At 53.0% G+C, this 27,333-nt stretch overlaps 1 protein-coding gene across 2 annotated transcripts in view; it reads right to left on the bottom strand.

Annotated features, from left to right (window-relative positions):
- The window catches only part of LOC120882379 (pseudouridine 5'-phosphatase), a 58,814-nt gene that overhangs the window by 2,281 nt on the left and 29,200 nt on the right, over positions 1-27,333 (bottom strand). The window contains exons 3-4 of one of the 2 annotated variants that reach the window (XR_005725486.1): positions 12,532-12,761; positions 9,788-10,041 (exon numbers count right to left, since the gene is read on the bottom strand). Coding sequence is in view for 1 of the 2 variants with exons in the window: in XM_040266373.1 (XP_040122307.1) it covers positions 12,532-12,761 (230 nt within the window). In the remaining variant the exon portion in view is untranslated. The remainder of the gene's footprint in view (positions 1-9,787; positions 10,042-12,531; positions 12,762-27,333) is intronic. The other variant, XM_040266373.1, reaches the window with a different exon arrangement.

The raw sequence follows: 27,333 nt of genomic DNA, 5'->3' as shown, positions 1-27,333 counted from the left end.
CATCCCACAACACACCCACTCACAACACAGACACAATACACAACACACAAGACAGACAACACAGAATACACTCACCCAACACCCAACACAAGCAACACCCACCCACCCCACGCAGACTATGACTGCTTTTGACGCCCTAGTAACCAGTCACCTAATACCAGCCCTCCAGCAGCAATCGGCTTTGTCCTGAGGTTGCAAACATCCACTACCGACCCACGAAAGCACTGGCCCTCCCGTGAGCCGCTGTTCTGACAGCACCTTCCACTCTAACAAACTTCACTCTGAAGTATTCTAGGTCTGGAATGTCTTTTCCAACCTGCGCACGGACCACGACAGATACAAACCTTTAACCTACGGGGGTGATGTTTGGAGCTCGGCACCCTTGGCAGGCACCCCGGGACACACTGAGGAGCTCAGTACTCCACACTTTCAGGACACTGAGGAGCCTGGCACCCGGAGCGGGCACCCCAGGACACACTTCCAAGAGTCTTACGCAGTGGCTGGTCAGCAACACTCCTCTCACAGCGTGTGTGTGCAACTGGGCGGGTGTCTGGGAGAGGCAGCCCACCCACTACAGTACCAGGCAGACAGCAGGCACCTGACCGGCGCCCGCTATATCTGGGGCGGTGGCCGAAGGGCCCTGTTCAAGACTCAGAGCCACAGGGGCTGCAGCGCATTACACGGGGGCACGGAGGCCAGCCAGCACTCTCCTGTCACTGCCCCCAGTGAGGGACCCGCGCCGACCGAGGCTCAGAGGTGAGCTGAAGGTCACAGCGGCAGGAGGAACACAGCGTTTAGGGATGGCGTCCGGGTCTCCAGAATGCAGTGTGGAGGATTCTGGAGCCCTCACCAAGCTGAGGGCTCAAATATATCTGGATTTCATCTCCAGGAGAACACATGAGCTTAATTAAACTGTAGCTGGAGGGGTTTAATTTAGAAGGGATGACATTCGCAACGAACGACTGGGGAGGTGAAGCGAAGCGTTTCAGGGGCTCAGCACCCAGAGGTGGTGACCCTGCTCCTCCAGAGATGCTCAGACTTGGCGGGGGGCCCTCTGGGATGGCCCACGTCCACAAGCTTCACCCAGCTGCTCGTCTGAACCACCAGGGAGTCAGGAGGTCCCTGAAAGACGAGCATTGACAGAACTAAGACGGTCCACTTGCTAGCGATGAAGAATGTTGCTAAGGAAACAGAATCTCTGTGTGATGGTGGTGGATGGAAGGGACAGTGGATGGGATCAGGGAAATCCTTCAGAGGCAATGTGGAGTCTGATGGACGACACAGCCTCTGTTGAGGCGAAGGGGAGTCCAGGCTTTCTGACGAGGAGGGCACTGGGGTCACCGTTACAGTGGAGGGAAGGAGAGCCTGCTTCCTGACAGCCTGGGTTTGAGGGCACTGGGGAGAGCCAGGCAGAGACAAGACGGGCCTGGCTGTGTCCTGGGGGAGCAGGACTGGGCTGGATGTGAGCAGGGGGGCTGGGTGTGAGGTGAGGCGGCTGAGTATGAGAGGAGATGGGCTGGGTGTGATTAGAGATAGCTGGGTGTGCACAGAGGTGTGTGAGTGTGAGCAGAGGTGGGTGAATGTCAGAGGCAAGGGCTGGGTGTGACCACAGATGTCTGGGTGTGAACACAGCTGTGTGTCAGAGAAGAGGTCTTGGTGTCAGAGGCGAGGGCTGGGTGTGATTAGAGATAGCTGGGTGTGAGCACAGGTGTTTGAGTGTCAGAGGCGAGGGCTGGGTGTGAGCACAGGTGTTTGAGTGTCAGAGGCGAGGGCTGGGTGTGATTAGAGATAGCTGGGTGTTGAGCACAGGTGTTTGAGTGTCAGAGGTGAGGGCTGGGTGTGAGTAGAGACGTGTGAGCATCAGAGGAGGTGGGCTGGGTGTGAGAGGTGAGGGCTGTGATCAGAGATGGCTACATGTGAGCAGAGGTGTGTGAGCATCAGAGGAGGCGGGCTAGGTGTGATCAGAGGTGCCTGGGTGTGAACAGAGGTGTGTGACTGTGAGCAGAGGTGGGTGAATGTCAGAGGCAAAGGCTGGGTGTGATCAGAGATGTCTGGGTGTGAGCACAGGTGTGAGAGTGTCACAGGCGAGGGCTGGGTGTGATCAGAGATGGCTGGGTATGAGCAGAGGTGTGTGAGCGTCAGAGAAGATGGGCTGGGTGTGATCAGAGGTGCCTGGTTATGAGCAGAGGTGTGTGAGCATCACAGGAGGTGGGCTGGGTGTGAACAGAGATGGCTGCATGTGAGCAGAGGTGTGTCAGAGGAGGTGGGCTGGGTGTGATCAGAGGTGCCTGGGTGTGATCAGAGGTGTGTCAGAGGAGGTGGGCTGGGTGTGATCAGACGTGCCTGGGTGTGAGCAGAGGTGTGTGAGCATCAGAGGTGGGCTGGATGTGAGAGGCAAGAGCTGGGTGTGAGCGGAGGTGGCTCCCTCAGCCTTTTGCGGGGTACTGGTAAACCACAGCACTGGCCCAAGGCCCCACTGGTCTCCCGTGTTGAGAGCTGGCCTGTGCCATCAGCCTTGATGATTAGGTGGCTAATCTGTCTGAATACATCCAGTGCTAAAGCCTCTCACCCAGTGGACTTGGAGACGGGGTCCCTGGAAGGCCTTTCAGGTGACTGAGTCCCAAGGGGGCCTCTTCAGAGAGGGTGGGGGTCCCTCGAAGAAGACGGGGAAGTCGTTCTGTCCGCCCCGCCCTCCTCGCCCCCAGAGGACCGCCCCCGTGAAGACACAGGAGCGAGTAGGACGCCCTGACGAGCGCCCCCTGTGCCGGACCCCGGCCCCAGGACCAGGGGACACACGTGTCTGCTGCTGCAGCCCCCACAGCCCCCCAGTCTGTGCTCCTGCTCTCCGGCCGCCGAGCACACTGACCACACGCCCACGGGGCGACCTTCTCAGTGGAAGAAGCGCCTGAGGACGTCCCAGACGGTCTGCGCAAAGGAAGCAAGTGCTTCCCGGGTGACGCAGCTCCGCCAAGGCCAGCGGAGCCGACCACGCTTCCTCCCGCCTGCCTTGGCCACGCTTCCCCAGCAGGCTTCGGCCACAACCGGACTCGCTGAGGGGATTTTTCCCTCTCTGCCCGCGGACGCCGTGTACAGACAGCCTGGTGGTTACCACGGGAATTGATACACACGCAAGGAAACGTGTGTTCGTTTGTGCACGCTCAGGCAAGTCCGATTCTTTGCAACCCCATGGGCTGCAGCCCGCCAGGCTCCTCTGTCCCTGGGATTCTCCAGGCAAGAATACTGGAGTGGGTTGCCATGCCCTCCTCCTCCAGGGGATCTTCCCTACTGGTGAATCAAATCAGAGTCTCCGGCACTGGCAGGCAGGTTCTTTACCACTGAGCCACCTGGCAAGCCCTCACACTACACTGAGCGATGGAACAGCAACAATAACGAACTCAGTAGGAGCTGAACCGTTGTTGTTGCTGTGGTTCAGTGGCCAAGGAGTGTCTGCCTCTTCCTGGATCCATGGACGGCAGCACGCCAGGCCTCTCTGTCTACCACCATCTCCTGGAGTTTGTCCATCTCCTGGAGTTTGTCCAAGTTCACATCCATTGAATCTGTTTAACCTAGTGTACAACTGATCCAGTGTTTCTCAGGCATTCTGCTCACTGGCACACCCTAAGAAGTCTTTGCATTCAGCTGTGCTTCTTTTAACCCTATAGGGTGCCTCCCACCCCTTCCCTGCCCATTATACACTAGTTCCAGGCGGCTCAGCTGGTAGAGAGTCTGCCTGCAACGCGGGAGACCTGGGTTCAACCCCTGAGTCAGGAAGATCCCCTGGAGAAGGGAAAGGCTACCCACTCCAATATTCTTGGGCTTCCCTGGAGGCTCAGCTGGTAAAGAACCCGCCTGCAATGCGGGAGACCCAGATTCAACCCCTGGGTCAGGAAGATCCCCTGGAGAAGGGAAAGGCTACCCACTCCAGTATTCTGGCCTGGAGAATGCCATGGGGCCACAGAGTCAGACATGACTGAGTGACGTTCACTCTCACTCATACAAGCAGCAGCTAAGACGGAATTCTGCAGGAACCAGTGAGGGAGAAAGTGGCCGGGTGAAAGGGTATACACTTGATGGGGTCCTGTGGGGAGCCAGGCAGACTGAACTGGAAACAAGACCACAGCTGTGCTTTACACACATTCCACAGGCAAAACCAGGGGTGCAGGAAGAGGTTCTTAGTGCTGGAACTTGAGTGAGATCATTCCCATGGCATGCTAGGTTGCGTCGGTCGCGCCCCACTCTCTGTGCCCCCACGGACTGCAGCTCACCAGGTCCTCCGTCCGTGGGATTCTCCAGGCAAGAATACTGGCGTGGGTTGCCACACCCTCCTCCAGGGGAATCTTCCCATCCTGGGAATCGAACCTGCGTCTCCCGCTTTGGGAGGCGGGTCCTTCACCACTAGGCCCGCCTGGAAATCCCGACTGCTCCCAGACTAGCAGAGTCGTGTGTGTCTAATATATGTACGTGCAAGGCATGGCTGTTTAGTTAATTTATCAGAGATCCAAGATACAACCCGTCCTTGTAAAGGTCTGAAGTCCTGTCAGATTTTCATTCTGTGATGGCAGCTTAAGATGGCTGGGTTACATGGACACGCTGTCCTGATGGCCTCATGAGAACTCCCGTCCTCTGAAACGGCCGACGCGGGGAGATTTCACAGCCACGTGTAGAGAACCGAGAAAGCCGCTCGGCAGGCACGCTGGCGCAACCACTCTATAGGAGCCAAGCATACGGGAGCCCCTCAGGTGATGCTTCCAGTCGGTAACAAACACTGGCTCCCGGCACATGCCTGCACCACCTTACATCTTGTTTGATGTATGTGTCTGTGCATATGAATCCACAGAACCAGAAGCAACGTAACTGCTTTGAGATCCATTTACCAGGAGTCACGCTGAACACAGCCGAACAGAAACATCCCAGACAGACACAGCGAAGGGCTCCGGTCAGGTGAATGCCCCCTGTGATGGCAAAGGGAGATGGGGCAGGGGTGTAGGAAGAGGTTCTTAGTGCTGGTACTTCAGTGAGGTTGCTCAAGGATCCCTGCAAAGGGAGACGGGGCTGCCGCTGCATTTCCTGGCTTGAAATGTATCAAACACAATGACTGGCGACACTTGAGGGGCTTCCCGGGTGGTTAAAGAACCCGCCTGCCAATGCAGGAGACACGGGTTCGATCCCTCGGATGGGAAGATGCCCCGGAGAAGGGAATGGCAAGCCACTCCACTATTGTTGCCTCGGAGAATCGCATAGACCGAGGAGCCTGGCGGGCTACAGTCCATCACGGGGTCCCAAGAGTCAGACTAACAGACACACACACACACACAACTATACTCGATGTGAAAACGGAGATGAACACCCATCCAGGTGAGGAGAAGTGTGTGTAGGAGGTATTTCTCACATGTCCTGTCCAGGAAGAGTTATATCTCTCCCACCGTTCCATCTCGGACAGCTGAGAGTGGGTCATTATGTCTTTAAATAATGTGATTACACAGCATTGTTTGCTATGCATTCTAGGCCTATGGGCTGTAGGTGGCCCATTTCTTTAAGATTTTTTTTTTTTCATATGGGACCATTTTGAAGGTCTGATAAACACTGCTTCTGTCTATGTTTTCGTTTTGGGGCCTTCAGGCAGGTAGGAATCTTAGTTCCTCAACCAGGCATCAAACCAACACACCGCAAGGCTAAGTTCTGGACCAGTGGACTGCCAGGGAAGTCCCATGGGAGCCCGTGTCTTCATGGCAACTGGGAGCGCCCAGGCCTGGCCGCCTAAGTCACCCTGCAATCCGGAGGACCACAGACCGTGGCCTTTGATCTCTGCAGGGCTGCCGGCAGGGCAAGGCGGTGCAGCGGGTCTGGGGGACATGCGAGGGGACAAGGACCTCCCGTTCGGGAGGTCACTGACACCACCCAGCTGGGGAGGGCCTGGGACGTGCCGGTGGCCACAGACCGCGGGAAGGTGCAGGTGGGATCCAACGTGGGCATCGTGGAGCCTGGGACCAGCTGGTCAGAGGGGGAGCCGGACCAAGGGCTCCTGGAAGGCAGCACTGCCTGAAGCCAAGGGAAAGGTGAGACCTCTTGGGATGGAGGAGGAGTTGAGGGCCTCCAGAAACGCAGAGCTAACTGAGCAGAGGCCTTCCCCAGAGGCCTTCCTGCTGGCCAGCCAGACGCTGAATGTCAGGGGAGAGGAAGCAGGAAGGTGACGGGGAGCGGGGGGGTGGGGGGGTGGAGAGGAAAGAAAAAAGGGACTCCCTTGGGGGTAAAGGGCGCCCAGAAGACGCCACAGGGGCCCAAGGATTCTTCTGAGCTAAAGACATTTGAGAATCAGCAGCAGAGGGAAGAGGCTTTTTTCTCACCCTCCTAATATTCGTCAAGGCAGAGGCTCCCTGTGTAGGTGTTACTTGTGCAGGGGTGTCCCACTCTGCAACCCATGGACCCACGTAGCATGCCAGGCACCTCTGTCCATGGCATACTGGAGTGGGCTGCCATTTCCTCCTCCAGGGGATCTTCCCAACCCAGGGATCATACCAGGGTCTCCTGTATTGCAGGCAGACTCTTTACCATCTGAATGGGCTTCACCAAGCCCTCAAAGGCTCCCTGAAAAATTCAATTGCACAGAGACTTCCCTAGTGGTGCAGTGGTACTGGTACTCGGAGCATAGGTTCCATCGCTGCTGGGGGAACTAAGATCCCACACCCCATACCACGAGCGCAAAAGATTTTTAAAAAATCACTACGTCCCTTCCTTCTCTTGTGTTTCCTGCATAGAGAAGACCTACAGAAAATAAACCCTACACAATTAAGAAAATGGTAACAGGATCATGTATTTCAATAATTACCTTAAGTGTAAATGAATTAAATGCACCAAGTGAAAAGTGAAATTAGCTTAAATGTAAATGAATTAAACGCACCAAGTGAAAAGTGAAAAGTCGCTCAGTCACGTCCGACTCTGCGACGCCATGGACTATACAGTCCGTGGGATTCTCCAGGCCAGAATCCTGGAGTGGGTAGCCTTTCCCTTCTCCAGGGGATCTTCCCAACCCAGAGATCGAACCCAGGTCTCCCGCATTGCAGGTGGACTCTTTTCCAGCTGAGCCACCAGGGAAGCTGGAGTGGGTAGCCTATCCCTTCTCTAGCGGATTTTCCTGACCCAGGAATCGATCTACGGTCTCCTGCATTGCAGGCAGATTCTTTACAAACTGAGCTACGTTCCAACCAAAAGACACAGAGTTGCCGGGCGCTTGAAAACAGGTACATTGGTTGTGCTTGCTCCATTCCATGGAGGTGAAGGGGCGCTTGGAAGTATCAAAGGTGCTGACTGCCTACACTGGAGGGGCTTCTTGAGTGCCCCTGCTTTCTACATCACTCTGCCTGACCCCCCAGACTGTATGTAATTATTTTATATTGTTAGGTTAATCGTCTTCCCATTATGGCTTGCAACTGTAATGATCTTTATTAATTTTTTTGTTTGGCTACTGACTGTGAAAACTGATAAACATCTCTCACTATTGCGATTACATAACTATTACTCACTTAATACCGCTGTCTCATCATCAGTCAACAGGAAAATAATACGATTCTGTATCACCAAAACTGTATCGCCAAAAACCATTTAATAGAAAAACCTGTAATCGCTTTTTAAAATCCATGTGGCTGTCAAAACTAAATTAGAATTTTTTTAAAAATACAAATGCCCAGGTATTGCTTGCTTTTCTCCAAAGCTCCAGATCTGTTTCTGGTGAGCTGCCATGTTTGAAAACAGCTGGACTATATGATGATCTTATACTTTTACCCAGTTTCTTTCACTTTTTCTGCTTCACATTCAGTGCTATTTCATTTAGTTTATGTTTCCCAATTTCTCCATCTCTCTCTTTTTTTTTTTTTTTTTTGATGTTCTTTCTCAAGTTTTTACCAAGCATCGTAGAGAAGCTTTGGTATACACATACATAAATAGTGTATTATAACACAATAAATACAATATACTAGTATATAAATACAATATATATTATAGAAAACTTGGGAATTTTGGCCTAATTGAAAATTTGACATTTCGATTCCACTCGTTTGACTTAGTATGAATAGCGTGCTAGATTTCTAATTTTTAAAACAAGTACACAGGCAACAGGCAACAAAGGTTGTATAGCACAAGCAACTAAAGTCAATATCTTATAATAACCTGCAATGGAAAATAACCTGAAAAATAATACATATGTATATATGTATAACTCAGTCACCTCACTGTGCCCCTGAAACACTGTAAGCCAACTATACCTCAATAAAATATATATATAAAGAAAAAGAAATTCTACTGCCATAAAGCCTCTCCTTAGGATTTTCACAAGCCAGGAACATTGACTTTTATGAGTAAACGGAAGTCTGCACAGGTCAGCACCTGGGTAAGAAATCACCCAAACAGACATTGCCATACAACGACTGTATCTCCCATCTGTTCTCCTAAGAGCCTATTTATGTTCCTGAAAGATATCTGTTCTCCCGGAAGTGACCCTCTTTTTCTCCCCAAGCCCTATTACGATGGTATATAAACCCCAGCTTCTAAATGCCTCCTTGAATCGTATTTCCTGTGCAGTGCCTTCTTCTTATGCAGAGAGAAATCTGTTTTTTCTCTTGCTAACGTCTTCTGTCCATTTAACTGACACACCCCCGACGCCAAACCTAAGAGTGTCCAGGAAAAGGCCCCAGAACATGCCACCAGGAGCTGGTTATTGCTACAGTTTTAAGCCCGGAAGGCTGATACCCAGACAGCTTGGGAGGAAAGAGTGAGAACAATCAACACTAGCCCTGTGAGCCACTCCCTCCTAGTAAGACAGTGGCCAGTGTGTGAACGCAAACCCCCCTCTTACACCACCTGTGCTCTCCTGCTTCCCTGTTAGTACTGAGGCCCCGGGTTCATTCAGCGGCGCGCACACCATCAGCAATTCGCGCTGGCACCGTGGCTCTCTGCAAGGACTTAGTAATCGCATGACACACCCTTGAACTGTGAGGCTCGCCACCCCCGCGCACTGGCACCTGCATGCGTCAGAGGCAGAGCAGCAGGGCGCGACCGAAGAGCTCTGTCGTGTCTCCACGGGCCTCTCTGCACCCGCTTCCTGGATTCAGGTGCTAAGTCACTCAGTTGTGTGCAGCTCTCCGACCCCATGGACTGCAGCCCGCCAGGCTCCTCTGGCCATGGGATTTTCTAGGCAAGAATACTGGAGTGGGTGGCCATGCCCTACTCCGGGGGATGTTCCCGACCCAGGGATCAACCCTGCATCTCTTAAGTCTCCTGCATTGACAGGTGGGGTCCTTACCACTGAGCCACCTGGGAAGCCCCTGTATTCGGGAGACAAACTCAAGCACAGAATGATCAGGCTGCAGAGTGGGGCACAACCAGCAGCCTGTCAGCACGGCCCTTCTTCCCACAAGAAGCATGTCACCAGGGGAAAATCCAAACGCCTTAGCTATACTGGTCTAGGAAACAGGACAAGAGAGGTTTCCCTCTGCAAGACAAACACCTGCATGAATAGACGTGGGTGCAGAACGAGGGCAACTGGCACCGGCCACCGGAAGAGCTGGATTAGGCCCAGGCCACGCGCTCGCTCAGCTTCCTTTGACGCATCTGAAATGAACGCCGTCAGGGCGGGCAACAGCCTGGCGCCTCACCAAGGGAAACTCCTGCCCTGCAGGCTGGAGCCCCAACCCCTGCCCACCCCCTGCCACCGTCCATGGTTTCACTGCAACTGTCCTCACGCAAAGCCAGCAACATGGTCTCCTTGTCGCTGCCTGCGCACACACTCGCAAACTTGCAAACACCGTGTTTCCGTGAACAGGGTGCCCAGCGAAGGAAGGGCTGCCTGGAGGCGGAGGCAGGCAGGCAGCGGCCTCCTCTGTGAGCTCCCGCGGCCACACGATTCAGGAGGTGATGGTCCAGCATCTTGTCCTCTCAGCTGCCAGGATGGGCTGGAAGACAGTGCTTCTGCTGGGAGCCTCCCAGGCGGGACCAGTCTGCCCGGGGGGCGGGGGTGTGCCTTGCTGCGCCAGGCTGATCAACAGCAACCTGCAGTGGATACAGGAGGTGGCCCTTCTAGAAGCCGCTTTATCACCTGAAGGGGTCGACATTAAGTGGGGCGGGAGGGGGGACAGTTCTTAGTGAAAAGAACCCATCTGTGTGGAACCTGTAGCGGGACACCGAGCCAGCAGACACGCACACATCCTGATGTAAGAAGCAGAGCTGCTCGGCCCCCAGCCCAAGCCCCATCAGCCCTGCGGCTTCAGCTCCAACTCTGTGGCTTAGCGGCTGGGCTGCGTCCACTCCTGAGCTGAACTCGCCGTGTATGGGAATCATTGTCCCTCACTGACCCTCAATGATGCTTACGGCTGCAATGTAAAAAAATATATATATATTGCTCTTTGCCCCTGGTATCCGACAGGCTTCTCTACTCATGGGATTCTCCAGGCCAGAATACTGGAGTGGGGAGTGGGTAGCCAGTCCCTTCTCCAGGGGAATCTCCCTGACCCAGGGATGGAGCCCGGGAGCCAACAGGGAAGCCCCACTTTAACTTTCCCGCACAGAGCTCCTAAAACCCTTACCACCTCACAGGCAGTGAGCCCATTTTCTGCGTCATTCATACTAATCCCCTTTCAAGCATGCCTGAGTATCCTGGTCCCTGGATGGATGCAGGATGTGCGGTGGGTGTGTATGGGGCGGGGGCGGGGGGGGGGTTGTTGATGGGCTCCTGGTTGTGTCCCACCCCAAGGCTGATTGGAGGGGCGCCACTTGTAGCCCACTCCCTCATCTCTAGGGTCAGTGAACGATGCATTTATTTACCAGCGGCCAGTGAATTAACCGCCAGCAATGGAGCCTCCACAAAGACCCCTGGAAGACAAGAAGGCCCTTGGCGCTGAAGGCTGGTGCACCCGAGTGGGCCTGAGCGCTCCAGCAGCCCAGCCACCCACCCCTCACCCCACACAGCTCTTCTGCTGCAGGGTTCCTGGGCTGTATTTATATACATGTATTTGGCTGCACTACGTCTTAGCTGTGGCGGCAGAATCTTTGCTCTTTAGCTATGGCATACAGCCTCCTCATTACTGCGATGAGGGAATCTAGTTCCCTGACCAGGGATAGAACCCAGGACCCCTGCATTGAGAGCCCGGAGTCTTAGCCCCCAGGCTGCCAGGGTAGTTGCATTCTTAAGGTAAACCAATGAAGGCAAGCACAGTGTATTCCTGACCTCTGAGTCATTCTAGTCAATTACAACTGCTGAGGTAGAGGAGCTCTGTGGGATCCCCAAGCTTGTGCTCCACCGGGGAGAAGTGTGAGTGGCCGGGATGCCTCCACTGGTGGCTGGCGTGTGAAGTGGGGGCTGTCCCTGGGGGCTGAGCCCCTAACCCGGGGTCTGCACTGACTCCAGGGAGCTCCTGTCGTAGGTATATTGAATCGTGGGAGGCCCAGTGCCGGTGAGATCAGGCACAGGCTGGGGCGGGGCGGGGCGGGTGGGGGGTGGTGGTGGGGTTGGTGGTGGTGGTTCTGTGTTTTGATTGTCCTTATAAGCTGAATGCAGCAAGTCAGGTCCTGAACCCCAAAAGCAGGCCATTCAAGAACGCTCCCTCACCTCAGCTGCCTCTGGAGGCCTGTTTTGGAGTAACAGTCCTGAGGCTCTGATTTCTGGGGCACCAGGCTGGGTCCCGTCACCGGCTCACTGGTTAGCGAGAGGCCACAACGGTGAGACGACCTCCCAGGGAAACGCTCTTCCCTGATCAGGTTCCCCATGAGGCACCTGACTAACGCCATCACCCCCGATGGATATGCGCCCTGCCTGGCGGGGACACCCCAGGGTCACCAGGAGCCACGCCTCTGGAGAAGCCCCCAGACGCTCCGGAATCCACACCTGCGGACGGCCGAGGCTCCGCCCCGCACCTCAGCAGCCCCGGTGCGCTAGGAGGCACCACTGCTCACCGTCAGCCTCTCCCCGGCTCAGACACCTCCTCCCCTCCCCACGGGGGACCCTGCGTGATGCAGGTGGAGCTCCCCTGGCGGCCCTTTCCAGCGGGAGAAACACACAGAAGCCCAGCGACTGCTCAGTGAAAACCAAGCGCCCTCGCGCGCACCAGCTCGGCGGTGACGAAGTATCACCAAGAAGCGCGCAGGCAGAGCGGCGGTGAGGGTGGCTGACCGACCTCAGAATCGCCGAACCGCACTGCATGTTCGCGTCCGGGTCTGCGCATCACAAACGAGGACGCAGGAGTCCCGTGTCTCCAAAGGCCCCCCTTCCCCGCTCGGTGCCCGTAGGCCGTGCTTGGTCAGCTCTAGATGCTCTGGGACACCCCCTCCCCCGGGCGGTTCCGTCCTCTGGGTCTCTCCAGCCGGGAGTCTCGGGGCAGCCATGCTGCCCCCCACGAAGTGAAGGGCCCTCCCCGGGCACGGCGCTCCGCTGCCCACAGTGCCCCCGCCTCGAGTCTCAGGAGCTGCGCAGCAGCCGTCCGCGTGGACACGGAGAGCCCCCGACCAGCACTGGGTGTCTCCCCCGTTCCCAGCCGTGCCGCGTACCTTGTCGGCGGGAGGAGCCAGAGAAAAGCGGCGTGCGCAGGCCAGGAAGATGTCGGGCTCGGGCTTCCCGCTCCGCACCTCGGGGTCGTCGCCCAGCACCACGTGGTGGAAGAGGCCGAAGAAGTCCTGGTGGCGGCTGGTCTTCAGCTGGAAGGACTCCGTCCCTGAGCTGGTGGCCACGGCGCAGGGCACATCGTGCTTCCGCAGGTGGCGGATCAGCTTCTCCACGCCTGGGTGAGGGGTGGGGGGTGGAGGAAGGGGGACACTCAGGGATGGGGTGGGGGGCGGGTGCAGGCCTCGGGGACGACCCTGGGCCAGCCCCGTTCCCCCCAGCCTGCGGCCTCGTCTGATCTCACCGCTGTCCTCACAGGGCGGGGATGTCAGCACGGGGACATCTCCACTCAGCACCAATATGGACAAGCAGTTCAGGGCTCCGCGATGGCCTTTCCCAGAGGGTCAGAGGTGACTACTGGGATGGCTGGTGCACTGCTTGCCACGCCGGTCAGAGCAAGGGCCTCCCTGACAGCTGAGCGGGTAGAGTCCACCTGAACAAATCTACATACGATAGCTAGGCCGTGGAAGCAACCTAGATGTCCATCCACAGGTGAATGGATAAAGAAGCCGTGGTCCATGTGTACAGTGGAATATTACTCAGCCATAAAAGGGAACACATTTTACTCAGTTGTGACAAAGTGGATGAACCTGGAGTCTTTTATACAGAGTGAAGTTGAGAGCCTTTTATACAGAGTGAAGTCACAAACAGAAACACCATTACCACATACTAACACAGATACCTGGGCTCTAGAAAGACGGTGCTCACTGTGTATTAACACAGATTCGTAGGCTCTAGAAAGACGGTGCTGATGAGCCTACCTGCAGGGCAGCAGTGCAGATGCAGACACAGAAGAGGCTTGTGGACACAGTGGGGGAAGGGGAGGGACGAATGGAGAGGGCCGCATGGAGACACACACACTGCCGTGTGTGAAACAGGACAGCCAGGGGAACGCTCTGTACGACTCACAGGACTCAAACTGGGGCTCTGTGACAGCCTGGAGGGGAGGACAGGGTGGGAGGTGGGAGGCAGCAGGGGGGGTTCAACAGCCAGGGGACACACATACACCTGATTCATGCTGACGGAAGGTGGGAATGACAAAACTGTAAAGCAATTATCCTTCAATGAAAAATAATAAATTAAAAAAATAAAAATAAAAGAACCCACCTGCATTGCAGGAGACGCAGGAGATGCTGCTTCGATCCCTGGGTTGGGAAGATCCCCTGGGGTAGGAGAAGAGCAACCCGCTGCGGCACTCTTGCCTGGGAAATCCCATGGACAGAGAAATCGCCTGGTGGGCCACAGTCCCTGAGGTCTCAAAGAGTGGTACACAACTGAGCCACTGAAGCTCTACGACTATCAGAGCAAACCTGGGGAGCCGCCAATAAATTTGACAGCGTCGAGGACACGGACAAGTTCTTCTTGAAGAGAAAGAAGTTCTTTGGAAGAGTTCTTTGACAGCTCACTCAGGAACACGGCGATAACGTAACTAGCCCTAGATCCACGGGAAAGAGACTGAACCTGTAGCTAAGCACCGTCCCGGACCTGGCACTGCACGCCCTCGCTGGTGAACTCACCAAACACCCCAGGAAGAAACAACGCCAATTCTAAAGAAACCTCAGAAAATCACAGCAAACACTTATTTCCCCAGTTTTTTGAGACCGGCCCTTTTCTGATATGGAAGCTGGAGAAAAGCATACAAAAAACTACAGACCTGTATGTCTTGTGAACACACACACTTGACCTCACACTGAAGCCAACTTACCACCACTATGAAAGTGTCCTAGTTGAAGAGCTGCTACGGGGCTCGAACCTGCTACTTGAAAATGTTAAAAAGCCACACTATTTAATTAGCTTGCAACAACTAATGATCAATATGTAGAATTAGCTAAATTTCCATAAAACACCTTCATGGAACTGGTGAATTAAAAGGATGAAAGAATGCCTATGACAAGTATACATCCAATAATCACCTCGGTCTGGATACGCTGATTAAAGCTGAGTATCAACATGACTTGCATCTAAAACAAAAGGTTCAAGTTGTATGATCCAATAGTAAACCAACATACTAAAAAATACTGGAGCATATTGAAATATATGCTTCCTCTAAAACCTACTGGAAAAAGAAAATTTTGCTGGAAGAGTCGTCTGATGCTATTGATTATAAAAATTTAAATATAGTTGACCTCATTTTTAGCTTATACTTTAAATATTTCTAGTTCTGTGAGTATTTTGTAATGCACTAACATAACGGGACAATACTATACCAAAATAAATACACACCAGCAAGCCTATATGGGAAAACGGAGGCAACATTTTTATCCATAGCGGAATGAATGAAAGTTTTTGGATGACTGTTAATTTTTTTTTTTTTTTTTAAGATTTGTTGGTTTTATTTATGTATTTATTTTTGGCTGTATCGGGTCTTACTCATGGCACGCAGGATCTCCATTGCAGTGGGCAGGCTTCCTCCCTAGCTGTGATGCACAGGTTTAGTTGGCCCATGGCGTGTGGGAACTTACTGCCCAGACCAGGGAGCAAACCCGTGGCCCCTGGAAGGTGGATTCCTAACCAATGGAACCCCAGGGGAGTCCGGGAATGACTCCTTTTAAATCAGATGAGCTCTGTGAAGATGTCTGAGATGGATACAAACATGAGCCCAGAGATAGGAAGGCTGACCACAGCCCGTGGTGAGCAGATTCTGTCTCTGGGGCTCGGTTCTGTCCTGGGATATAGCAACGATTAGCATTCCAGGTGGTGACGCTGAGGGGACGCCTGTAAAACATCCCACCCGTAAAAGCGCACATAGCAAGGTAAGGCCCCCCGAGACGGTAGCCATGGTTGCCACCAATCCATCAAGTGCAGGTTACTCATCAATCATTCAAGTCTCCTGATGTGAACATACTACTGCCCGATTCCTTCAAAAAGTTCTGTGTCCTTTAAATACCGTACGCTGACTTTTTCTTAGTCTCTCTGCAAAGTAAAAGACTAGAACCATGACGGGACTTCTGTCCTGCACAGAACCTCGTTAATTAGGTACATAAATGAATCCCAGCCAGCAGACAGCTGGTGGCCTCGGGGTGCTCAAGTGGGTTTCAGGGCTGGGCACAGACAGATCGCTCTTGCTACAAAGAATGAGCACTCCCAGGACTGATCTACAGGGAAGGAAAGAAGAAACGTGTGGAGGATCAGCCATGCTGAGAGTGAGTGTTTCCACCTGACTTCATCCGAGAGGCCTTGGGCTGGTGAGGAGAGAGACGGAGCCTGCCTGAAGTGGGTCTGCACATGGAAGAGCCACGAAAGTGGGTCTGCACACGGAAGAGCCAGGAAGGTGGGTCTGAACACGGAAGCATGCAGAGAAGGTCGACAGGGGACATGGGTTCTTTCAGCTGCTGCCCTGGAACTCAGGTGCTGGGGGGCTGGCCCGGCTAGCTCAGGCGTCCTTTGTAACACTCCACCCTGAACCCAGAGACGCACTGTGGCTGGGAGTGGGGAGGACCCGGGGCGGGGAGACGACACCACTCAGGGACGGGCTCAGCTCGCCTCTCGGGACCGGCGGAGCAACTGCAGAGTCTAGAGTCCTGCGGGGAGGCGCAGGGGGCCGGCGGGGTGAGGGCTCTGCTGATGGAGCAACCCGGGGGAGAGCAGACACCACGCTGTCCTGGCCCTGTGTTTGCCACATGCGGTCGGCCCGGCTCAGACATCCGACCCGAGCATTCCTGGACATGAGGCTCAGTCTCTCCTCCCCGCAGCCCGCGTGTGGGAGACCACACCTACTAGATGGTGACCATGCCACTGCCTGGTATGTGAGCAGGCTGGCACCAGGGTGGCACAGGTCACACGGGATGCCTTCAAGGGCGCTGGGTCCAGTGGTGGGCCCCGAAAGGCAGGTCAGCTCCTCACCCCTGGTGCTCCTGACCGTGAGCTGACCTGGGATGTGGATGATCTGTGCAGAGGTGAGGGTCCTCACCCCTGGGGTTTCTGACCATGAACTGACCTGGGACAATGAGGGTCTGTGCAGAGGTGAGGGTCCTCACCCCTGGGGTTTCTGACCGTGAACTGACCTGGGACAATGAGGGTCTGTACAGAGGTGAGGGTCCTCACCCCTGGGGTTTCAGACCGTGAGCTGACCTGGGACATGAGGGTCTGAGCAAGGTGAAGGTCCTCACCCCTGGGGTTTCTGACCATGAACTGACCTTGGACAATGAGGGTCTGTGCAGAGGTGATGAAGGACCTTCAGAATGAGATCAGCAGGAACTTAGGGTCAGCCCTAAGTCCAGTGGCACTTCCCAGTTGGCTCGGGGGTAAAGAATCTGCCTGCCAACGCAGGAGACACAGAAGATTCAGGCTAGATCCCTGGGTTGGGAAGATTCCCCTGGAGAAGAAAATGCCAACCCACTGCATTATTCCTGCCTGGACAATCCCATGAACAGAGGAGCCTGGAGGGCTACGGTCCATGTGGGTCAAAAAAGGACAGCCGTGTGCGCCTAGCAATGCACACATGCACGCTCAACCCAGGGACGTTTGCCTGCCTCTGCTCCAGCTGTTGTCATGCAGCCCCACCGGCCTGGCTGGTGTGTAAACACGGAAATCTGTTTCTCACAGGTCTGCAGGCTGCGATCAAGACCAAGGCGCCCACATACCCAGGGTCTCCTGAGTGGGCCCTCTTCCTGGCTCACGGCCACCTACCCCTTGTCCTGATGTGGGGGGCGGGGGGGGGGCGGAGCGAGCTCTGAGGGGCCTCTCGCAGAAGGGCGCTAATCCCATTCCTGGGGTGCCACCTTGATGATCTCACCACCCCACAATCGGGTCACCTCCAAATACAGTAACACTGCAGGTGAGGACTTCAACTACATGAACTCAGAGAGACCCACAGACATTCGTAATAGCAACCAGGGCCCTTAGTAACTGGTGTCCTCACAAGAGAAGGGGAAACGGGCACAGAGGAGAAGCCACGTGGAGATGGAGGGAGGCGGCCCCCAGCCCAGGGATGGACGCCTGGAGCTCCCAGAGGCTGGAAGAGGGGGGAGGACCCTCCCCCGGAGCCTCTGGAGGAACCTCAGCCCTGGGACGCCTTGACCTCAGAACAGGACTTGACTGGAAAACCAGATCTTTCAGATGTGACGTAAAGGATTCTCAAATGAGGTCATCTGGATGAGGGTGGCCCTGAACCCCATGATATGCTCCCTATAAGACACAGAAGGAGAGAAACACGGACACAGAGGTGAAGCCACGTGAAGGCAGGGGGCGAAGACGGGAGGGAGGCGCCACCAGCCCAGGGATGGATGCCTGGAGCCCCCAGAGGCTGGAAGACACAGGAAGGCCCCTCCCTGGCATCTCTGGAGGGACTGTGCCCCGCCCACACCTTGCCCTCAGCCTTCCGGTCTCCAGGACCGTGACAGCGTGGCTTTCTGCGGTCAGTGGGTACATCAGCCACAGGAAACTGATGAAACGGACCCAAGGTAGGAGAGCTCGTGGTGGAGACTAGAAACAGGGGGCTGTGATTATGAGAAGAGGTCACAGTTCATGACTGCAAATACGAACATGTGCTGGCACCATTTTGACCAAGTGTTAGCCATCAAGCACAGAGCTCAGGAAAGAAAGAGGAGACACAGAGACACAGACAAGAACAACAGGGGAGGACCAGCTCTCGGCAGCAGCAGGGAGAGGCCCCCGGAATCGCCAGCTGCCACCTCCAACCCCGAGAGCAGGTCTCTCCTCTGGAATGACGGCCAGGAGGTATGACGGGGCTGTGACCTACAGGAGCAGGTTCTCAAAGCAGGGCTCCCAACGATGGGGACAGAGTGAAGGGACAAAGCAGGCGATCAGACAGCCCCACTAGGGGATGGGAAGCAGAAAAAATATGGGAGACCCCGTGAGTTAAATGCTCACTCAAGAAAGGAGAGCTGCTTAACCACAAAACCAAGCAGGCGTCATTCATTTCAGTCGCTCAGTCGTGTCCGACTCTTTGCGACCCTGTGGACCGCAACAGGCCAGGCCTCCTTGTCCATCACCAACTCCCGGAGTTTACTCAGACTCACGTCCGTCGAGTCGGTGATGCCATCCAACCATCTCATCTTCTGTCATCCTCTTCTCCTCCCGCCTTCAATCTTTCCTAGGTCAGGGTCTTTTCCAGTGAGTAAGTTCTTTGCATCAGGTAGCCAGAGGATCGGAGCTCAGCAGCAAAAACACTCAACGGAAGCGGGAGACTTGCCCCCAAACAAAAGGATGGTGCCGTGAGACCCACACCCCGCCCGGTGAGCTCAGTCACTGAGTCACGCTCTGCACACACAAGGAAACACCTCTGTGAAATGGCTTGACCATGCAAGTAAGAAAACTCCCCTGCCAACGCGGAGGAGGAGCTGACGATGGAAGCGTGACATCGACTCAAGAATGAGGAAACAGGTGTTCTTCTCCTCCTCCCTACTTTTCTTTTGATTATAAACCTGTGGCCTGCCCAGTTCTCGGGGCGTGGCAAGTCTTGTCCGCCTGCTTGTGAGCCTCACAGGCATCTTATTCTAATTAGCCACCTCTTACCTACCACTTTGCTCTCTCTGAATTCCTCTCGGTGCTGAGACAGAAAGGACTATGCTACCAGAGCTCTTCGGAGGCCCCCGAAACATCCCACCTGTTGCACTGACACCTCTGCCCCTTCAAAGGGCACCCTGAGCAATGCCTGGATTGTAACATCATTGAGGATTTCTAATCAGTCGCTTTGGAATGCCATGACCACAGGCTATGAGCTCACATTCGGGGCAGAAAGGGGATAAGCTCCTGTTGACTCACCCTGAGGGCCACTCTCCTTTCAACTGTGGTGTCTGACTCTTTGCGACCCCATGGACTGTAGCCCGCCAGGCTCCTCTGTCCCTGGGATTCTCCAGGCAAGAACAGTGGAGCGGGTAGTCATTCCCTGCTTCAGGGGACCTTCCCCACCCAGCGATGGAACCTGAGTCTCTCCCATCTCCTGCAGTGGCAGGAGGGGTTCCTCACCACTGGCGCCACCTCAAGGGTGGATCTCTCTGACCCAGGGATCCCGCATTGCAGGCAGGATCATTTATCGTCTCAGCCAGCAGGGAAGCCCCCCTCAAGAGTGGGGCGGGTGGAAATTCCAGGCTCCAGGGCGTGGCGCAGCCTGGAAGGGGACTCTTCCTATACGTCGTCATTGCCTTTGAGGGGCCTGTTCTCCAAATCCTGCCCTGCCAACAGGGCAGCTCTGCTCGCTGGAGCCCCTGCCAGTCAGAGGCCAGCTCTGAGCATCTCTGGGCAGCTTACTTAAACCTCGCAGGTCTGTAGAGCATCACCTGGAAAACACAGGTGCTAAAATGACCCGAGCCTGACACGCAGGCACACGTAAGAACACACTACGGACCTGACTCCCAGCTAGTCCCTGACGCTGCTCAGGCTCATAAAGCAGGCTCACTTCATATACAAGCCAAAAAAAAAAAAAAAAAAAGTTCTCACTTGCTTAACACCTGTCTCTTCCTATAAAAACAGCCATGCAATGTAATTTTAAAATTTCAGGATTTTCATTCTATGTATCAACTGTTTACTTGCTTTGGATGTTGGTGAACTTTTTTAAAATTCCTTTAAGGGATGTGTGTGTGTGTATACATGCATCTCAGAGGTACCCTAAGAAATGGTCTGGAAGGAGGCACCCTGAATGGCTAAACAGCGTGTGCGTGCTCAGTCAATTCAGTGGGGTCTGACTCTGATCCTGCGGACTGTAGCCGCCAGGCTCCTCTGTCCTTGGGATTCTCCAGGCAAGAATACTGGAGTGGGTTGCCATGCCCTCCTCCAGGGGATCTTCCAGACCCAGGGATCGAATCTGGCAGGAAGGTTCTTTACCACTAGCACCACCCGGGAATCCCTGTTAAACAGTATGTAATGGGGCTTCCCTGGTGGCTCAGCTGGTAAAGAGTCTGCCTGCAATGTGGGAGACCCGGATTTGATCCCTGGGTTGGGAAGATTCCCTGGAGAAGAGAACGGCTACCCACTCCAGCCTGGAGAATTCCAAGGACTATATAGTGCGTGGTTTAAGAAAGAGTCAGACATGACTGAGCGACTGAACTGATCTTGTAAGACCTGAAATTTATTTGTATATAAGAAAAAAAGATGGAGACATTTTAGTCAACTCTATGACTCGATGGCCATGACTTTGAGCAGGCTCAGGGAGCTGGTGATGGACAGGGAGGCCTGGTGTGCTGCAGCCCAGGGGGTCACAGTCAGACAGGACTGAGCGACTGAGCTGAACTGAGAAGCACGTGTCCTACCCTGGTTATGGGCTGCATGGAGGAGGAGATGCTTCTTTTGTTCCTACCCTGGTTATGGACTGCGTGGAGGACGAGATGCTTCTTTTGTGTCTCCCCTGATTATGGGCTGCGTGGAGGAGGAGATGTTTCTTTTGTTCCTACCCTGGTTATGGGCTGCGTGGAGGAGGAGATGCTTCTTTTGTTCCTACCCTGGTTATAGGCTGCGTGGAGGAGGAGATGTTTCTTTGTGTCTCCCCTGATTATGGACTGCGTGGAGGAGGAGATGCTTCTTTTGTGTCTCCCTGAGCACCCACTGAGCAGCAGCTACACATAAGGGTTAAGTAAAGGAAGAGGGCAGTTACAGCCGGACCCTGAGAACGTGAGTGCCTTCCTGCCAGGGTGGTGGAACATGTATTCACAAAGTAGGGTGGCGGGAGATGGTCACGCCGGCTGACGGCCACGGGGGATGAAAGGCGTAAGACAGATGAAGAACAAAACAGAAAAGCCAAAGGCAGACAGGTGGAAACAGACATGAGGCTCAGGAGCCCGGCCAAGAAGAAACGGGCCCGAGTGGACTGGGCCTGGGGCGCCCCCCAGGGAAAGTGCTGCCCGCTGGGCAGCTGCACAGTAACCTTCAGGGTGCTCAGTAGTCTTCAGGGTGCTCCCGAGAGGAGCGTGAGTGAATCCCAAGCCTGTCCTGGAGTGAGCGACTTCCGAACCCCGGCGAGTAAGACCTGTCTCCACCTGGGAACACCCAGGCGGCACTCCACGGTGGAGGTGGACGTGTGCTCCCGAGGGGCCAGTCTCATGGGGCAGTGTACCCGGGCCAGCAGTCCTGGGCGGGGCCTTGTCCCCGTCCCCTCCACGGGCCCCGAAGTCACGTCCTGGGGTTTTCCGTGGGAAATCCCCCCAACCCCCACCCCCAGGGAAAAAGAGCAGGAAAAGCAAAGAGCCTCTGCAACAGGAGACCTTCTCGGGGTGGGTGTTCACACCATTAAAAACCACCGATTTTATTTACTGCCTTCCAAACCAACTCACTCCTGCTTAAATGATGCCAAAACACATTACCGTCATTCATCTCCAAGAACCCCTGCCTGAAGCAATCTGCTCCACAACACGGGTGGAGGTGGACTTTCCTGGTGGTCCAGGGGTGACAAACCCACCTGCCGACGCAGGGGTCAGGGGTTCCATCCCTGGCTGGGGAAGAAAGACCCCACAGGCTGTGGGACAACAAAGCCGTAGAGCTCGTTCTCAACAAGAGAAGCCACACTGCAGTGAGAATCTCACACACCACAATCAGCAGCCTCTGCTCGCCTCCGCTAGACAAAGCCCACACGCAGCAACGAAGACCTAGCGTAGCCAAAACTAAAGAGATAATTTTTTAAATTAAAAAACCAATAATTAAAAAAAAAAGACACTGGAGGTTACCAGCACCCTTCATGGGGAACACTGTTCTGACAGTTTCCTTACATTCCATGTCAAAATTTTTCCTATATAAAACCACAGACATTTCAATATTTCTTTCTTTTTTTATTTTTGTCAAACACCTTTGCCACAGTTAAGAAGATGTCTATTCTCAGAAATTACAACTGTGACTGACTTACATTCTATGCTTCATCACTAAGGGATGTGGTAAATGCTTACAGGACATACTGGACAAAAGAACTTCCGTCCTGACGGCAGGAAGGGACAGTCAGGGAGTCTGGGATGGACATGGACACACTGCTGTGTTTAACGTCGAGAACCAGCAAGGACCTGCTGTCCAGCACAGGGAACTCTGCTCAATCCTCTGTAATAACCTTATGGTTCCCAGGGGGAAGGATGGGAGAAGGGACAGTTAGGGAGTTTGGGATGGACATGGACACACTGCTGTATTTAACATGGAGAAGCAACAAGGACCTCATGTCCAGCACAGGGAACTCTGCTCCATGTCATGTGGCAGCCTGGATGGGAGGGGAGTTTGGGGGCATGGATACATGTACATGTACAGCTGAGTGCCTTCACCGTCCGCCTGAAACTGTCACAACGGTGTTAATCAGCTATACCTCAATAGAAAATAAAAAGTTAAAAAAATGTTCTTCCCTCCTAGAACATCCACGGCCGATTTTAAAGAGAGGTGTCCACAACTCATGAGAAAGGAATCAAGTCCCTCATGCCTGGCCTCCAAGCCACAGGGCCAGCATGACCCTCCACGAGGCTGGACCCAGGCAGAGCCACCCCCACCTCATAATCAGGGGCTGGTCACCCAGGTGACAGCCCAGGCAGGCCTCCCGCATCACTATGGCGGGGCCGGTTTCCCTGGCAACCTGCCTTCTCTTCCGCACTAAGGACCCGCCTGGGCACAGCGCTCATCTGAAGGCAGAGCTGCGTCGTCAGAACGAAGGACGTCTGTGTGAGTCGCTCAGTCGTGTCCGACTCTCTGCGACCCCATGGACGATAGCCCGCCTGTCCGTGGGGATTCTCCAGGCAAGGATGCTGGAGTGGGCTGCCATTTCCTCCTCCACAATGAAGGACGTGGAATTCATAACACACCCTCTCTCCAGACAGGCTCCTTCCTCTCATGGGCTCAAGGAGCCTTCCCCCAGCCGGAAACAGCCCCCCAGAAAACACCTGCAGAGAGAAGAGAAACGGGAGTCAAGGGCTCCACCTCCAGCATCCTGAGCTGCGTGACGGAGTCCAAGCGGCAAGGGGGCAAGAGGACCACCTGGATGTGGACAGAGGGCAGTGGTCGCCGCTCCTGGCCACCGCCACCACTCCCTGGCCTCCCGGGCCGGGGGGCTGCCTTCCCCGTGGCGCTCAGCTTTGGCTCACATGAAACAGGGCATGGGAGGGAGGCGGCACAGATGGCGACTCGGGGGTGCAGCACGTCTTTCTGAGTAGAAACGAGGTCTCTGTCCTTGCTGTGCCTGTGACTGGCACGTGATGCATGCAGAGACGAAGAAGAGTCTTCCGGGCGACTTCAGCAGGGCTAAACTGTCCAGGAAGAACAAGTTCTCGTCTCATTCTGCACTGGAGCTGGTTTCAGGGTTCAGTTTTCTTCAGTGATTACCCAGGATGAGGTATCGTTTAAATAATATCTGGTCACTGGGAAGCCAAGACGAGGATACTACATGGACTGGATCACTGGATCATAACATAGACTTGCTGGCATTCCAGCCGAACCACCAGGCTAGCCGCAGAAGACATCGCTCCAGCCAAACCACCAGGCTAGCCGCAGAAGACATAATTTTCTTGGAACTGGAGTAGAATATATCTCAAGTATGGGCTTCCCTGGTGGCTCAATGGGAAAGAAATCTGCCTGCCAAGCAGGAGACATGGATTGGATCCCTGGGTTGGGAAGGTCCCCTGGAGAAGGAAATGGCAGCCCACTCCAGTGTTCCTGCCTGGGAAGGCCCATCGACAGAGGAGCCCAGTGGGTTATAAGCCATGTGGTTATCCAAGAGTTGGATACAGCTTAGTGCCTAAACCACTACCATCATGTCTCAAGTATATCTTAGGAAAAAAAAAAATTCTGGAAGGAAAACCAGTTGAAAGGCTTGGGTGGATAAAGAAGAAAAAGGATATTTGCATGCCTAAACAATCAAGGGTGCTTTGTATGTTAAACGATGCAAGAGACTCCATGTCAAATATGAACAATATAGACTTAACTGGATTACTGAAGAAAAAAAAACCAGGCTTATAAATACAATGAGAAATGAAAGCAAGTACATTAAAACCAACGGCACAAAAATAAAAGGGATTCAAAGAGAATAATGTGAAAACCTGTACACAAACACACTGAATAGCCTGGAAGAAATAGATGAATTGCCAGAAATATACAAGCTATTGAGATCAAAGCAAAAGGAAAGTCTGTTCAAACCTCTAAGTATTACGGAGATTAATTCAGTAGTCAGAAGCCGTCCGACGAGGAGAACAGGACCAAATGGATTCACCGGAGAATTCCACCAGACTGTAAAGAATCACCACCAGTAGTAGTCAAACTCTTCCCCACAATTAAAAGAGGACGATATACTCCCAAACTCATCCCAGCATTACCCTGGCACCAAAGCCAAACAAAGAAATGACAAAAAAAACTGAGGCAAACACACTCAACAAGATACTAGCAAACTTATTTAAATAGCACATTAAGAGGATTCTTCTACGCTGTGAAGAAGAGGGATTTATTTCTGGAGTCTCAAGGATGGTTCAACATACAAAAATCAACGTGACACACCGTATTAACAAAATGAAGAACAAAACCCAAAGGATCATCTCAAACTGATGCAGCAGAAAGATCTGGAAAAAACTCAACACCCTTTCATGATATAAACACTCAAACTAGGAATAAAAGAAAAGTAACTCAACATAATAAAAGCCATATATGAAAATTCCATAGCTAACATCATACCCGATGTTAAAAGGCTGAAAGCTTTTTCTCTGCGATCAGGAACAAGAAAACAATGCCTTCTCTTGTCACTTTTATTTCACACAGCACTCCAAGTTCTAGCCAGAGCAACTAGGCAAGAAAGAGAAATAAAAGACATCCACATCAGAAAGGAAGAAATGAAGTCGTCTGTTTGCACATGAAATGATCTTAAACATAGAAAACTCTAAAGATTCCACACATTTACATAAGACTATTAGCAGTATTAATAAACTTCAGCAACACTGCAGATGACAAAAATCAACATGCAAAAGTCAGCTGTATTTCCACACATTAAACAGTGAAAAATCTAAAAAGAACATTTAAGTAAACCCACTGACAACTGCATCAAAGAGAAATAAAAGAAGGTGAAAGACCTGTAATGCTGAAACTACAAAATACTGCTGGAAGAAACTAAAGCAGACACAAATAAACGGAAAGCCATCCCAGGCTCATGGGCTGGAAGATCTGCTCATCTTTACAGTGCCCACAGTACCCAAAGTGGTCTACAGATTCAGAGCGATCCATACCAAAACCCCAAGGGCACTTTTTGCTGAAATACAGAAATCAATGCCAACATTTACATGGACTCTCAGTGGAACCGGAACAGCCATACACTATCTTGGAAAAGAAGAACAAACTTGGAGAATCTCACACTTCCAGGTTTCAAAACATATTACAAAGCATATGGTAATCAAAACAGTTTGGTGCCGACATAAAGACAGACATATAGACCAATGGAATAGAATAGAGAGCCTGGAAATAACTCTTCACACATATAACGCCCAGAGGATCTTTCAACAAGGTTCCCAAGACTACTCAATGGGGAAAAGGACAGTCTCTTCAACAAAGTGTGTTTGGGAACATGGATATCCACATGGAAAGAACAAGGCTGGACTCTTACACGATATACAAAAACTCACATAAGATGGATTAAAGGCCTAAAGATAAGAGCTAAAACTACAAAATTCCTAAAAGAAAACAGAAAGAAAGCATTATGAAACAGGATCTTTTTTTTTTTAACTCTTGGCTATGACACTAAAAACACAAGCAAGAACACAAATAGTCAATGGGAGTACATCAAACTTAAAAAGTTCTGGGTATCAAGGGACACACTCAACAGAGTGAAGAAGCAACCTTTGAAATGGAAGGAAATATCTGCAAACCATGTAGCTCATAAGTGGTTTGTATTCAGAATTTATTATATGAAGAATTCCTAGAACTAAACAGGAAAAAAAAAAAACTATCAAAAAATGGGCAAAGGACTTGAATAAACATTTCTCCAAAGAAGACAAACAAATGGCTAATAGTAAGAAACAACGCTCTATGTCATTAATTATTCAACAAATTCAAAACCAAGAGATAAAGGGTTCACACATATTAGGATGGTTACTATTAAAAAGAGAAAATAACCAGAGTTGGTGAAAATGTGGAGAAACTCAAACCCTTGTGGACTGCTGGAGGGAAAATAAAATAGCACGGCTGATATACAAAACAGTCGGCGGGGGGGCCCTCAAAACACTACAAAGAGACTCACCTTATAATTCAATAACTGCACTTCTGGGACTGTACCCAAAAAAATAAACAAACAGAAGCAAGGTCTTGAAGAGGTATTTCTATACACACGTTCACAGCAGTGGTTTTCACAGTAGCCAAGAGGTGGAAGCAACCCAAGTATTTATCGACGGATGAACAGATAAGTCAGATGAGGTCCATCCATACAATGGAGTACGATTGTGCTTTCACAGGGAGAGAACCGTGTCACATTTGGCAACGTGTGCGGTGAGAGCGCTGGCGCGCCTCGAGGCTGGCCACAGAAGGACAAACACTGCATGAGTATCTGTGAGCGTGTGCGCGCTCCGGCGGCTCCGGCTCTGCGACCCCGTGGCCCGCAGCCCGCCGGCTCCTCTGTCCACGGGGTCCCCCAGGCAAGGACACTGCGGTGGGGCTGCCGTCTCCTTCTCCAGGAGGCCTTCCCAACCCAGACCGAACCCGGGTCTCCTGCACTGGCAGGTGGGCCGCTCCACACCAGTGCTGTGTGAGAAACCTAGAGCAGGTCACACTCACAGAGACGGAAAGCAGAAGGGCAGGTCACACTC

Source organism: Oryx dammah, unplaced genomic scaffold, assembly GCF_014754425.2.
Source record: "Oryx dammah isolate SB20612 unplaced genomic scaffold, SCBI_Odam_1.1 HiC_scaffold_23, whole genome shotgun sequence".
In the NCBI taxonomy this organism is placed as follows: domain Eukaryota; kingdom Metazoa; phylum Chordata; class Mammalia; order Artiodactyla; family Bovidae; genus Oryx; species Oryx dammah.
This window is presented reverse-complemented; position numbering and strand designations above follow the sequence as displayed.